General features: G+C 38.6%; 1 protein-coding gene across 1 annotated transcript; it reads left to right on the top strand.

Annotated features, from left to right (window-relative positions):
• Positions 1-7: 7 nt before the first annotated feature.
• Positions 8-13,368, top strand: NUSAP1 (nucleolar and spindle associated protein 1; the record flags this gene model as incomplete). The annotated part of the gene is made up of 11 exons (XM_010297275.1): positions 8-46; positions 1,423-1,488; positions 2,569-2,760; positions 3,819-3,993; positions 6,716-6,805; positions 7,531-7,643; positions 8,593-8,780; positions 10,925-11,100; positions 12,113-12,223; positions 12,708-12,804; positions 13,281-13,368. Coding segments are annotated over 11 exons (1,335 nt in total), but the record flags the coding sequence as incomplete, so codon positions are not given.
• Positions 13,369-15,613: the final 2,245 nt, after the last annotated feature.

Here is a 15,613-nt window from a genome sequence, read left to right as displayed (position 1 = left end):
GCGCGAGCGGACCCCAAGGGCCGCCGGCCTGAAGGCCAACCTCCGGGTGAGGCGGGGGTAGCTGCCGTGGTTGGGAGGAAGGGAGGGAGCGAGCGAGCGAGCGAGCAAGCAGCGCCACAGACCTGAGCGAGGGGCAGCTGGGGGAAGTTCCGGGTTCCCGCTCGCCCTCCCAAGAGCAGCCCCAGCTCTCGGGCCCCCCCTCTACCCTGCCAGGAGCTGAGGGGAGCGGGTGTCGTGCGGGAAACGCGTCCCGCCCGTCCCCCTGGATGTTGTTCTCGTTTTGGGTGCCACGCTGAGGGAGCCCTCAGTCCGCTACCCGTAGCGTCCGCGACGGGTTACCGCGCTGTTTCCCCCGCCACGGGGATAGTTGTGGGTTTGGGTTTTTTTTTTGTTGTTGTTAGGGTTTTTTTGTTACGACTCAGAGTTGGAAGTGGTGCCTTAAGGGCGAGACTGCGTGTGTTTGTTTACCGATCGTGGTCAAGAACGAGAAACTTAACGCACGCACCGATTTCTTACCCGTAGCGTCCGCGACGGGTTACCGCGCTGTTTCCCCCGCCACGGGGATAGTTGTGGGTTTGGGTTTTTTTTTTGTTGTTGTTAGGGTTTTTTTGTTACGACTCAGAGTTGGAAGTGGTGCCTTAAGGGCGAGACTGCGTGTGTTTGTTTACCGATCGTGGTCAAGAACGAGAAACTTAACGCACGCACCGATTTCTTTTGCCTGGAGCAACAAATTCATGAGAGTGGCCTGATCTCTGCTGTAGGCGCTGCCAGTGAACCTCTCGGCAGCAGTCAGACTGCTGGGCTACCAGTGGGAGAAGGCATAAAGCGTTAAAAAAGAAAGAAAATCCACGCCTTACGTGGACAAAGGAACTCATTGTCCTTGGGATTTTAGCTCTGCGTCGTTCTGACCTTTCCAATTAGATATTTAAGAGTCTTTTCACAGCCTAAAATGTCAATGATGTAATTTTGTTGTTGTTATTTTAGTGCTGTTACTGTTTAATATATGCAAGGGATGAGGAGAATGCTTCGCACGTAGTATGGGCAAGACTGAAATTACTGCAGAAATTCCATACAGTTTGAATTCGTGTTCAGCTAGATGGTGCTGCTAAAACCACTCAGTCTCATTCATCTTCGAACGATTAACATTTCTGGAAAACAGATGGACCGGAAGAAACCTAGTCAGGGAAATTTGTCGTTGTGCCGTTGTGGAGAATATGCTATGTATTTATCTGCAGCTGTAAGCGCTTTCTCTAATTTGACTGACTTGAATGAAGCTCTAGGCACGCCTTATTCCATTGGATTCAGAAAATGTTCTGCTTGTTTGTCGGATCAGTTTATTGGACACTAGTTGAGTTTACACAGTTTTTTGTTTGATGATGTAATGCAATATTTGGTTCATATGTTGTTTTGATTTCTCTCCAGGCGGACAAATTGTTGAAAGCACTGAAGCAGCACTTCCATGGAACAAAACAAGAAAGTGAAAATATGGTAATAGATGATAAATCACCCATTCTTTTTAAGACCGATAGATCTAACTTTGTAACTAGTAGAGCAGGGCAGGTACTAAAGTTGGGGTTTTTTGGTTTGTTTTGTTTTTTTTTTGCTATAATATGAACTGTAATAAAAATACTTTCCTTTTAATAGTGCTTTTAGTTTAATGCACTCATGTACTGATAGAAACTGATGTGCTAATACTAGCTTTGAAGTGGCCTCCTATATGACCTAAAGCTGATTTCCTTTAAGCTGCCAAAATTAACAATGTATTGTTCAGCATCAGTACAAAATTATTCCCTGTGAACACTTAATTTCCATTGATCAGATCTTAATTCTTGCCTGTTTATCTCCAGACACTAGTCAGTACCAGATAGAAAAAATGTTTTATTAATTTTGCATGCCTAGATACTTGTCGGAAAGCATTTTGCATCTACTACAATTTTCTTAGACTGACACTATAATGAAAGTGATGCAGTTGTGATGTGTCCTTTATTCATCTCTTAATGTATTGTTTTCTTAACTTTTCTTAAAGTTTTCTCTTCTGTAAACCGAATTATTTTGTTGGGTATAGCAATGGTTTTTACGTTTTTGATAGAAAGCAAATTGGGATTTTTTTTTTTTCCTAAAATATATCTCCTTTTAAGTGCTTCCTTTAAAACCCTCTTTAAAAGTTTGAGGAACTGGTGTAATCCTTGTCAGCTTATTTTTAATTTTAAGTGTGGAAGAGGTTCTTATTTTTTAGTGAAGAGTATTCCACAGAAATGTACAAATCTGGGAGGGTCACAACATTATGCAAGTCAGATTTCAAATATAAAGTGGGTTTTTTTAATAATTTATTAGAATGCTCTATAATAAAACAACTGGAGGACTTTGAAGACTTTAAAAAGATGAGCTTTATTTAGGGAAATCTAGATATTGCCAATTTCTTGATTACTATACTACTAAATGGCATGCTACTGCTTTTCCTCTGTGTGAAATACTTTTTGCAATAATAAAATTGAAACTGTCTCTTTGGAGTATCTGGTGTATGTTTGTGTCAGATATGTTCCACATTATAGTATTTTTCTGCTACAGGACTCTGAAAAAAGTGTATCTGCTTCCATCGAATCGGATGAACTGAGCAATCAAGAGGAAATTATGCCTGATTCAATGTGTTTTATTACAAAAAGACGTGGTAAAGAAAAGAAAATAACCAGAAAAAAGAGGAACTCCAATGAGGAAATTAGTACCAGTGCAGAAAATACAGGGCTTTCTGATGAGAAAGAGGTGATTTGCATTTATTGGTTTTGTGTGCTGGCTGTCCCTTCCTTCCCCCAGGCATAATATAAACACACTTCATTTGTTCTACCACCATTGAGCAGGTGGTATACATTTTTTTTATATATACACATGTGTGTGGGAGCATAAGAATTTAATATGCAAACGTTCTGGTACTGGTCATGTACTGATTTTTGTCTGTCTTGACTGTGCTACTCCATAATGAACAGAGATTATTTGTTAGTCATTACTTGAAGGAAATAAATTAAACTCCTCTTAAGAAATATAGAATTCCAAACACATCTGAATGTAAGATTGCTTTCACTATTGATCATAGTATTCTGAATATTAGACTAGTTTCAGAATTTATATAAAATAAGGCTGTTTTCACTTTATATAGAAAAAATTAACAGATACTGGATGATTGCCTAAACCTCAAAATTTTTTACTTCCTGCTCCTCTCAGTGGGTTCTTTATTCATGGGTTGTGTGACTGAGGGAGGGTAAGTTTCAAGGTGAGACGGGGGTAGAATTATTTTTCTCTAGAATTACATGCAAGTAGTGGGTGAATGAAGAACTGTGTGAAAGTCCTCTACTGACTTAGAGGAGGGAAATGAGAAGAATAGGAGTGTTAGTCTGTTAGTGTTACATAAGAGAATTGTACAGTAACCAAAGCTATCATAGTAAAAAAAAATAACATAGCCAGTTATTTTTACTTGCAAATAATTAGGTTTTGTCAAAAAAGGCAATTTTGTACTAAAATGTTAGAGCTGTGCAGGTAAAAGCTTTCTAATATAGATCTGATTGTGAAATAACAGGACAAGTATTTCACTGGTTAATTCAGGTTGGACTTCAGAAAGTCTCTTGCTCCTTCTGATCAAAAGCAGGGTCAACTATGAGGTTAGACCACAATGCTTAAGGCTTTATCGAATCTGATATTGAAAACGTAAGGATAGAGGCTCTGCAACCTCTCTGGGCTACCTGTTCCACTGACTGTTCTCAGAACAACAGCCTTTCTTGATATTCAGTCAGAACAAACTGTTTAAATGAAGTGTGTTTCAACTGCAGGAGCATTCTGAAATGAAAGAAAATGAAGTGCCTTGGAGTGAGCATGCAAAGGGACAGAAGGTATTGCAAAATGAGGAACAACTAACTAACAAGAGAGCTATTGAGAATCCAGGGAAGGGTACTGGTCAGAAAAAAACACCAGAGAAGATTTCCACTAAAAGTAGTGGACATGAATGTAAGTAGAAAATTCCAAAAAAGTAAGTTTAGTAATTTATGCTACTTAAAATGTACCTTTCGGTTATTTTGTTGTGTCTGCAAAGATGTTTTTTTGTGGCATGTCTGGTGATCAGTACCTTGTTTGGGGATACCAGAAAAAAAATCTGTGTCATTTTGGGTTTGTTTCCTTGTTTGGTTAACATATCGTTAACACAAATCCACAAATTCTGCAACACAGGAATTCTGCTGGCTTTGACTTCAGAACTATGGACCTGGTGTTTTTATTGAAGGAGTTCTCAAAGGTTTGACTGTATTTGAGTCTTGCGCCTCATTTAGGATCAGTGCTTTTTAGAATACCTCTGAGATGTATTCATCTTATTGGCTTATTTAAAAAATGGCAAGAAAGGGAGAGCTTCTTTCCTCATGCTTCATTTTTCTTTTCCTACAGATGAACTCTTCAGAAGGGATAGGCAAGGAAGGAGAGGCAGTGGGGTAGGCCTGTCTGTTAGGGAGTGTTTTGATTGTCTAGGGCGATGGTGACAATAGGGTTGAGTGTTTATGGGTAAGAATCAGGGGCAAGGCCAACAAGGCAGATATTGCAGTGGGAGTCTATTATAGACCACCCAACCAGGACGAAGAGGCAGATGAAATATTCTATAAGCAGCAAGGAGAAGTCTTATGATGGCTAGCCTTCGTTCTCGTGGGGGACTTCAACTTACCAGATATCTCCTGGAATCACAATACAGCAGAGAGGAAACGGTCCGGGAGGATCCTGGAGCGTGCGGAAGATAACTTCCTGACACAGCTGGTGAGGGAGCCCACTAGGGAAGGTGCCCCACTGGACCTGTTTGTGAACAAAGAAGGACTTGTGGATGATGCAATGGTGGGAGGCTGTCACAAAATGATAGAGTTTTTAATTCTTGGAGAAGTAAGGAGGGGGGTCCTGCTACCTTGGACTTCTGGAGGGCAGACTTTGGCCTGTTCAGGAGCTTGGTTGACAGAGTCCCTTGGGAGGCAGTCCTGAAAGGCAGAGGAGTTCAGGAAGGCTAGTCATTCTTCAAGAAGGAAATCTTAAAGGTGTAGGAGCAGGCTGTCCCTGTGTGCCAAAAGATGAGCTGGCAGGGAAGAAGACCGGCCTGGCTGAACAGATAACTTTGGCTGGGACTCAAGGGGAAAAAAAGGAGAATTTATGATCTTTGGAAGGAGGGGCAGGCCACTTAGTAGGACCACAAGGATGTCATGAGGTTATACAGGGAGAAAATTAGAAATGCCAAAGCCCAACTAGAGCTTAACCTGGCCACTGCCATAAAAGACAATGAAAAATGTTTCTATAGATACGCTAGCAATAAAAGGAGAGCTAAGGAGAATCTCCATCCTTTATTGAATGCTTTCTGTTTTGTTTTGTTTCTTTTTTTCAGTAATTTCAGACAGCAAGAGCAGTGTGACAGAAAAATAGCATGTCTGAGTTTAGTGTTGAAAAGTTGATTTTTCTCAACAATTACTTTCAACAACCCCCCATTACTTGCTTCCCATGAGGATTTCTTTCAATATATTGAGATCATTCAAGTTTACTTTAAAGAAGTTGTGAATTAATAGAAAGGCAAATGTTTGCTTTTGGTATGCAAATATTGAACTCTATGCAAAGTCTTCACCTGATTTTTTTTTTTCTTAATAAAATAAAACTAGTCACTAAAATGTGAACATGAGCTTAATACTATACCTGAGAGCAGAGATGATAAAAAGAACTTCACCTCTGTATATGTATATCAGACAGTGGTAGAGAAGCTGGACAGAAGGTATTTCTTCTTTGTTATCAACATTTGAAAACACTGTCCTATTAAACAGATCAAGACTTGTGAATTTAAGGTTGGTTTTGCTTACTACAAGCATAGTTCTCTTGTTAACTTTCCCTGTAAAATACTATCTGTTGTGGTTTAACCCAGCAGGTAGCTAAAACAAACACACAGCAGTCTGCTCACCTTCCTCACCCCCCCCAGCCCAGTGGGATGGGGCAGAGAATTGGGGGGGGGGGAAGGTAGAACTTGTGGGTTGAAATAACGACAGTTTAATATGACAGAGAAAAAAAAGAAAATAATGATAAAAGAATATACAAAACAAGTGATGCACAGCACAATTGCTCACCACCTGCTGACTGATGCCTGGTTAGTTCCCAAGCCACAGCATGCCTCCCTGGCCAACTCCCCCAGCTCATATACTGAGTGTGATGTCGTATGGTATGGAATATCCCTTTGGGATACCCAGTTTGGGTCAGCTGTCCCAGCTGCATCCCCTCCCAGCTTCCTGTGCACCCCCAGCCTTCTCCCTGGAAGGGCAGAGCATGGGAAGCTAACAGTCCTTGACTGCTTAGCAAAACCTGAAAACATCAGTGCATTACCAACGTTATTTTCATCCCAAATGACAGCACTATACCCCCTATCAGGAAGAAAATTAACTCTATCTCAGCTGAAACCAGGACACTATCAAAAGAACATAACCTAGTATGACTAAGATTCATGCTCGGCTTGTCATTTGTCAAGACATGCTGTTACTGACATACCATTTAAAAAGCTTTTGAGATACTTAGGACATATCTGTTCCAGCTGATCTTTTTATTTCTCAAAACCCAAACCTACTTTGAGGAGATAAGGTGTGTTTTGGAACAAATACCTGTAGAAAGGTTGTGATGACATTAAACTATTTTCCAGGTGTTCTAACAGTTTTGTCTAATATTACTGTGCTAGGTGATGCTCATCATGCAGGAGGGAAGATCCCTTTATATGTAGGCCGTGCATCTAGGTCTGGGAAAACAGGAATGAAAGCTACTACACCAAGTAAGATAACCTACCACCTAGATGTATTCTCTGTGTGTGAAGGGAGACTTGACTTACAGTTTTTTACAACCCAAATTTCTATTTCTGCTTGAAGAGAGAACATCTTCTCTTTAAAAACCAAGCAAATAAAAAAGTTCCCAAAGGTTACATTTTAAGGTATATCTTCCAACTGGTAAATTCATAGTAGTAAATGACTCGTATCTATAAAACTGGTTATCAAGCACTTTGTCTTTTGGATATAATACTTGCATATACGATTTTCAAAACAACGAAGAGCAGGAAGACATCGTATGACTCCTGCTTGTTTAGCTTCCTCTTTATAAATACTACTGTTGTGCTGTATTACTACATCTTAGCTAATCTTCATCGCTTTGTAAAATACAGTCATTTGTTCAAAAATTGGAGGTATTTCTTTTTTTTTTTTTCCTTTAACCGCAGAATTTGGGAGTTGGACTAGGTGATCTTAAAAGATCTCTTCCAACCCAAACCATTCTATGATTCTGTAATTCTCCAAAGCATGCACCAGATAACTGGCTATGTAGCTGGTGAAGTAGATTCTATTTCATGCTGTTTGTTTACCTGTGTATACAGTCTTTAATTACAGGGATATGTTCTATTTTCTTTGAGGCCATAATGATAGGTATTGCAAGATTCTTCTATTAAGTAGTAAACTTCCTTAGGAGCTTAGCAGATATGTGACTCTACTTATTTTGGGAACTTCTTAGACTTTAAAAAGTTGCATGAGGCTCACTTCAAGAAAATGGAATCTATTGCTGACTACATTGAGAGGAAAAAAAAATTGATTGAAAACTGCAGCAGCTCTCTCAGTGAAGTCAAGGTAAGTGATAACAGAGGAAGATATCCATTGATCCCGTATTCGTTTACCTCCAGAGCCTCTGTAGAAGTCCTGCAGAGGCTCATTAAGCAGTAAGTAGCTGGTGTTATCATCAGTGAAGTTTAAACAACTGCAATCCTATAGAACTAGTTATATATAGTTATTTGTATACAATTTGTGTAGTTGTGTAAGTTTTTATATATTAACAGTGTATGGCTATAAATAGTTACAGGAACCCACAAATAACTGGTCAGTTTTGAATAAAAATAATTATATTACAATTACTTTTGTGAAGGATCTCCTGGAGCTTTTGCTTACAACTGTTTGAATTGCTGCAGAACTTAACCAAGGGGATAGGTTATTTTTCAAGGACAGGGAATTAAATATTAAGCTCCTCTTCTGTGCTTTAAAGAACCATTGTCCAATGACTGCATATGACTCTCCTTTAAAATATATGTAATATATATTGTTCTCAGTTCTTGTATTTCATGCTTGCATGGGGGAAAGCTGCTGATAGGTCCTCATTCAGAGTGTGGCAGACCTTAGAAGTGACAGTAGTGTATCAATGAATATATGACTGAATATGTAAATGGACATATCAAAACGGTAATTAACACTGAAACTCCTGAACACTACATTTCTCTTTTCTATGGAATACAGTGTATCAATGTTATACTTAAGAAAAATTACTTTCGGCAGGTGCTGGCCAAAAAATCGAGTCACTTAAGAGCATCGGAAAAAGGCACTCCACATAACAATTCTAAGGTATGTGTTTTCAGATCAGCTTAATAGTAATAAAACTACTTATGTTTAAAATGTGCTTTTAAAGAAAAAAAGGAGAAAACTGAAGAGACTGTATGCTTCTGATTCCCTGTGTATTTTTCCTTCCTCTTAGCTGCTTTTCTGATAATTTTTAGCAGAGTGTGCTAATTCACTATTTGCTTTTTCCTAGAAACAAACCAGTGGCAAAACATTTTTATTCAGCCCAAATCCAGAAAGAGGCAGATTCTCCACCACCTGCACGCCTAGTAACCTTCGTCGCTCACCACGCAGTTCTCTGAATGCTGCCAATCGGAGTATCCTATCTAGAAAATCTTCATTTAATCCTTCTGTCCTTTCAACAAGCAAAATGAATGTCAGGTAAAAAGAACAAACCAAAAATACCAGTGAGCAGTTTCTTATGATACACATGAAATAATCAACACTAACTGTGTTTTGACTGCATTATTCCAAACATGAACTACATGAGACTAATTCAGATTACTAACTTTCAGCCTAGCTTTATGGCTGGTTTAAGCCTTACTGTGCTGTTAGTATCTTGATTCTTCATTTTGATGTCTGATGATAGAAGAGTCTTGCCTCTCTTTCAGCTTTCATTTTGCTAAACCAACCAAGCAAAATTATTTTTCTTCTTTTATTGTGTTAGGTTTTCTATTTTGTCAGTCTCTGTTATATCTGAAGTAATTTATCTTTAAGATCATTTAACCAGAACTGTATGCTGTATTCCAGATGAGTCTTGCAATGGACTCATCATTTGGGGTTTTTTGGGTACTCTCCCTTTTCTCCACAATCCCCTCCCACCTTGCCCCCCAGTGTTGCAGCAGGGGCTCATCTTGTGATTGACTACTATGAGCAGATTGTTTCTAGCAAATGGGAATCAAGCTGACACCAGAAAGTCATGAGAAACTAAATGAATGAGCACATACTCAGTGCTGTTAAATCTCATCTCACTTCCTTTTAAAACATCACATGCAGTTCATTATTCTCACACAGTAATCTAATTCTCTATTATGTTAATATTCCATTAATAATTCCATTAACCAATAACTTTTGTTATTGGTAAATTTTATTAGCTTATTAATTTTTCTAAAGTCTTGCACAAAAAATCCTTTAAAAGAAGAAATCAAAATGACAGTCCATATAGTAGTCCATTGATAAATGCCCCCTCACCTGTTTTTCTTTACAGTGAAAGTCCTTGTCTCTACTATTTCTTGGTCTCTAATTAGTCGGTTTCTAACTATTGTACTAATTCCAGCTTGATTCAGTTTACTAAACTTTTCACAGTGACTGAAGTTCAGATTTAGATGTTCTATAAGTTACCCTTATCCTTCTCCTGCTAACAATACCCAGTTAATCTCAGGTCTCAGTTGTGTTACCTTCTGTTTTTCTGATAACCTTCACTTCACTTTTGCACGTCAAGATTATAGCTGCTGGGATTTTTTTTGTCCCCGAATAAAGTGTGTGTGGGATTATTATTATTAAGTAAGATAGTGTGACTTCTAATATTGACATCTCCTAATAAATAATTACGGAACTTCTGAATGCAGTTCTTCTGCTATTCAAAGGGTGAAGATTGCAGCTTCCTTGTAAAATCAAGTTCATAATCGTACTGGCTTTGTTTCTACTTTAGAAGTGCTATCTTTTGATTTCAATAGATAGCAACAAATGAAAACAACATTCATGCTGCCTGTGGCATCCTGTTGGATGATCTTTATTGTCTTCACTGCAGCCCTACTTGATTCTTAGCAATATGTAAAACAAAACAACACTTTTAGAATTTGCTTCCGTTCCATTTGTCCAAAGATGTGCTGAGGTGGATCTTGTAAGCTGTACTTCATCCATAAACTTGCTAGCCCTCAAAACGTAGCTTTCTTCAACATTTACTCATGTCTTTCCATATCTTGCAGGCTTTCAGCTTATTCTCAGTTCATTTTTCATAAGTGTATTACTTCATGCAAGATTTTTAATTTTCTTTCATGTGCTTCTATGTGCACACACATATATGCATACACATATACATTAAAAATGTGTGTATATACACATGTACATACAGCACTTGTGTGTTTTGACTAATCTTGTAGATCTTTGAGTTCTAGAGTTCTGTTAGTTAATTTTCTTTCAGTGTTTCTTAATTTGAATTTTAAAATTAACAATAACTTATATATAATGTTTTACTACAGAATCCGAACCTAAAGTAAATCATATCTGATGGTGAAGAAATCTACTATCTTATTGTATCCATATATTTGCTCTCCAAAATAACAGGAGAGTCAGTTCTTTGTAATTCCCAGTATTATTTACTGCTACTGATGATGGCTTATAACTTGAAAACTGCCAGCAAAGGTATTTTTAATGCAGTTTATGTATAAGCTGTGAACATCTTATACACAGTAAAACTTTCTACCTGTAAGAAAGGTAAAATGCAGAACCTTCTGTATTCTGTCACGTTGCTTATGTTTCTTGTAGATAACTAATTTTTTCTTCATCTTTCTAATAATTTTCAGGTTCTCGGAAGCCACAAAAGATAATGAGCATAAACGCTCTCTTACCAAGACTCCATCTAGAATGTCTCCATACGTGGAGGAGTTCTGCACACCTGATAGCCCAAAGAGCTGCAAAATATTAAGTAGGAAAAACAGCAAGGGAAATGCAAGAAATAATGATCTGACTGCATCAAAGGGTAAAGATGTGTCTTTTTTGGATCATGACTTTTGCTTTATTGAATTATTATTATACATTTTTTTATAACTTAATGTCACGTAGATCTAGGTTTTAATCTTATTCTCTAATTTGTAACTGATTCTTTAGAAACTGCAGTAGTTTCTTTGTTTCCTTTGGTTTCCAGTGTTTTGACTAAAATGGATAGGTGCTAGAACTTAAACATACAGTACCTAGCTACCTATAGAAAAGCCTAACATAGGATGTAGGGGGTCGAAAATGTTCTAGACCTCTAGGGACTATGTAGCAGAAGATTCACATAACAGGTACAGGTAGATCCTGTCTGCAGTGAGAGGAGTTCCTGATGCCTTCTCAGAGGTCTCGTTCTCCTTGTGGGATTGGCACGCACTTCTAGCTGTATTTTTAGGACAACCTGTTATCCAGCCTCAGCAACCCTGATTTACTCAGAATCTAAAACTCTTGGCTGTAAGAAAAAACAGAATTGTGCTGATTACTCATGATTGCTGCACCAGCACAGCTCTGCTATCTAACAATTGATAACCTACCATCACAGGTACAGTAGTACAGGTCAAAAACCCGGAGTTGCCTGTCTTGCTGTATGACAATATTGATGGATTTTAGGGGGAAAGAAAAGTTCCACTGCTGGGCAGAAGATGGTGTGTTCTGGAAGAATGCTGCTTTTTTTAAAATGTGAAAATTCACTTGGTTCCAAATAAGCAGAGAGATGAGGAAACACAATTTGCTCTGAAGAACTAGAAAAATACACAGAGCAACATATGCTATTGCATAGTGCTAATACTCTACAACTCCTGCTCTCTCCAGACCTGAAAGCTCTCTATTTCAAGCGAGCTGTATTTGTGCAATTCTGTCTTTAGAGGCAACAGACAGTAGCATTTTATGGCTATTTGGTCTGGAGAGTTGTAAGGAGGTCTTCACTGGCACTTTCCAACTTGCTATGTACAGTGATGTTCTTGCTACTATAATTAAGTATGGTATCTTGATGCCTTGTGTAGTTATCACCCCTTTCAAGTTTGCCGCTCACGCAGCAGAACCCCCAAGCACAAAGAAGATATTTGATCTCAAAGCAAGTCTCTCAAGGCCACTTCGGTATCAGCCACATAAAGGTACTGTGATTCTGTGCAGTTTGTGTTGGTCATATCCCTTACACTCACCTGCTCATCAAGTAAAGCACTGATACAAACCATGATATAGCAAAGGTTTCAGTCTCTCTTCCTGTCCCTTTCCCTTCCAAGAAGCCCATAAATATAATAAACATCCATGTATTCCACTGAATAGATGTATGTACAGTGAATATGAGATACTCCTTTATAAAAAAAGGCTTGCTTTTTTTTTAAAAAGTGCACTGTTGTGTGAGAAGCTGAACTTTGTGTGGTGAGTGTTACTAATAGGTACAGTCACCTGTTAATACTTATAGAAAAACTACTTGTAGGGAATGGGCTTGTGAAACTGATGATACAGCTGAAGAGGCATTTCATCTTAAAGTCAACCAGCAAAAAAAGAGGCTAGCTAATATAAAATTCGTGGTAAGAAGCACACAATTACTAAGCCAGTAATTCAGTAGTCTCTGTTTTTGCCCCTACATTGTAGGACGACTAAAACCTTGGGGAGAGTTTAAAGAAAATACTGTTGGTAGCAACATCTCTGCCTGTAAGAAAGATTACAAACAGCCGCACCTCCAGACAAGGTTAGTACATGATTAACTTTTATGACTAGTGTTATTTCAAATAACATGATGACTCATTTGTCTTTTCAGGATTTAAATACATAGTTCAGGAAAGAATACTTCTATATTAAAGCAATTTTTGCCTCTAATAATCTGTCTAGTGTCAGGAAGGCCAGCAAAGAGGGCAGCTCTGAATCTGATAGACATTTATTCTATGAAAGCTGTCAGTTCTAGTGTTTGGAGATTTACCTTCACCTTGGAGGAAGCTACGAATATTGACATGTTACCTTAAACGTCAGACATGTATGTCTAAGCACAAGTATTTGCCTCAACGTTTGGATTCAGTCCAAAATGGAACTGTTCTCTCCTCCTATGGCAAATGCAGTGCACTGGCTAACTAGATGCTAAGCCTTGGTCAGTTTCAGATTCCTTTGGTTGCTTGTGCTTCTACCTTTAACATAATTTGATCTGGTCTGTCTCTTCTTTTTCCCCTTCAGGGAAGAAAGGCGTGAGAAACACGAGCAAGAGAGAAGAAAGAAAAAGGCTCAGGCTCTTGGAAACCGTAGAGGACTATCTGTGGGTTAGGAGGAATAAGAAATAGCTAAGAAATCACTGTAAATACTGTTCCTGTCATGTAAATATTTATGCTGTCTATGTATGGTTCAGGTTGCTATTAGCAAGTAGAATCCAGAGAACATTGAATGAGACCTTAAAATGCATCTGAGTATGCTGCTTTGGTGATGAACTTCTCCAACAAGATGGGAGTTCTAAACTTTTAAGAGCTTAGAACTATCTCTAGTTGCTTTATGATGTTTTCACTTAATATATTTTAGTTAAATGAGTCAGTTAAAGCAGAACATGTAAGTGGAAAAAAGATGCTCAAGAAGCCTCCTTGCGACTAAGGACAGACTTTTCCACCAGAGTGCATTTGTTACCCACGAGAATGCGTGCTTCAGAGAGCAAGCTTCAACGTGTTCCACTGGTAGATTACAAGTGTTGGAGGTGTCTGCTTGTCCTGTTCTCCAGATCAATCCTTGAATTCAACTTTTACACCAATTATTCAGCATTTCTAATTGCGTGCCTATGAAGTAGTAAGGAATTTCCAAGAAAAGAAAAAAATATGCAGGCTTTCTAGAAAACTAAAAGCTTGCAGCATACTGTAATTGTAAAATACTTTTTTTTAAAAGTCGCAATGGAAAAGGGGCTTTACAAGCTACCCATTGGATGCTTTGAACAGTTAATGTTTTTTGTTCCTTTCTATGGTAAGTAGCAGACACTCACAAAATATATCTCTATGATACTTAAAAGAGGTTACAGTAGTGTTTAGGCACATCCAATACCTTAGATTTAAAAATTGTTATTGTTACTTTAAAAAAAATACATTAAAAAGCTGTCTTGATTTACTATGGATGGAACTGGAAAGGTAATTTAGCAGTTGTAATCTCAGCTGGAACTGTGAGCAGATAATTATTTCAGTGCATGTAGTGTCCTATCAACTATGCTGAAATGTCAGTAACAAGCAATTTTTTTATAAACTTAATGGGGGGAAATAAATATTTTGTATATCTCTTGTTTGTCACTGGTTATATTACTTAGTCTATTGTGTATAGCAACCTCCTTACTGTAGCACTAGTTTTGTTCACGCTTGTATTTACTGTGCCATTTTTTATTTTGTGAATCCAATTAGCCTGCCTACCACTTTATAAATGCGTATTTGTTCCAGTATCTTTAGAAGCACTAACCATCACCCCTCTTTTGCTCTTAAGCTATCTCATTTTGTGCAAGAGGAAAATTATAGTGTAAGACACTGCTTCAGCTTGTTTTATTGCGGCCTTTTCCTATATTAAATATAGGTACATTTGTTACATATGCTTAAACCAGGTCACTGCACTGGAGGTCAGTGCTTTGATTAGACTAAGTTTGTGACAGCTGCCAGGGTTTCTCAAATTACTGAAAACGAGACTTCTTGGGCACAGGGAGGTCTTAAACTTCTGTGCCACCAGCTGAGGCTGTGCCTCTTTACAGCTGTGTTCAGTTAATGGCACACATCAGTGAAGTGTGATCTGCCCTGTAATGGCACCAATCAAGTTGAGCTCTGCCTCCTCAGGGATGGGGGCTTCCCCCCACAACCCACCCTTAGAGCATTACTCCTTTTCAACAACCTTAGCTTCATAAAGGTCCACCATCAACAGCTCTAAATGAAAAGCCAAGCCCACAGCATAGCTACTGTTTCAATCTTGGCAGTGGCAGCTTTTTCTTTTTTTAGTTATTCAGAGGGGCCAAGGCTAAAGGTTGAAATACTTCTGCCTCTTCCACTCCTGGTGCTGAGTCACACTTAAGCACCATTCCTCAGGGTATTAGTTCTCCAGTTTAAAACTGGTGGGTGCAAACATCTTACAACTGTCTACAACCTGCATAATGTAGAAAATGAAATGGTACAAAAAAACCCCAAAGAACTGCAACAAGCTCATGAAATACCCTTTATTTCTGTGACTGTCAGGACAGAAGCCAAAACTTACCCAGACACCAGTTACTACTTTGTAAGAATGCACCACAGCTCTCCTTAGGCTCTGCTCCAGTCCATGTATGTACAGTCTCTCCAGGGTGGCAGCTCAGAGATGCCAACAGTGTCACCCTAGTCAGATTACTACAGTCAACACTTTATGCACTTATCTCCTTAATGTTTACATAGAATCTTCAAGTTGTTACAAGCCACACTTTAAGTGTGTTACAGAAACAAGCCAAGCGTCTGAAGAATGTCCTAAAGGACACCAGCCCCACTTAGACCTGGGGATTCTTTTCATATGTTTCATAGGCAAATTCTTCTGTA

The sequence above is a fragment of the Phaethon lepturus genome, unplaced genomic scaffold (genome assembly GCF_000687285.1).
Source record: "Phaethon lepturus isolate BGI_N335 unplaced genomic scaffold, ASM68728v1 scaffold21721, whole genome shotgun sequence".
NCBI classification, from domain to species: Eukaryota; Metazoa; Chordata; class Aves; order Phaethontiformes; family Phaethontidae; genus Phaethon; species Phaethon lepturus.
This window is presented reverse-complemented; position numbering and strand designations above follow the sequence as displayed.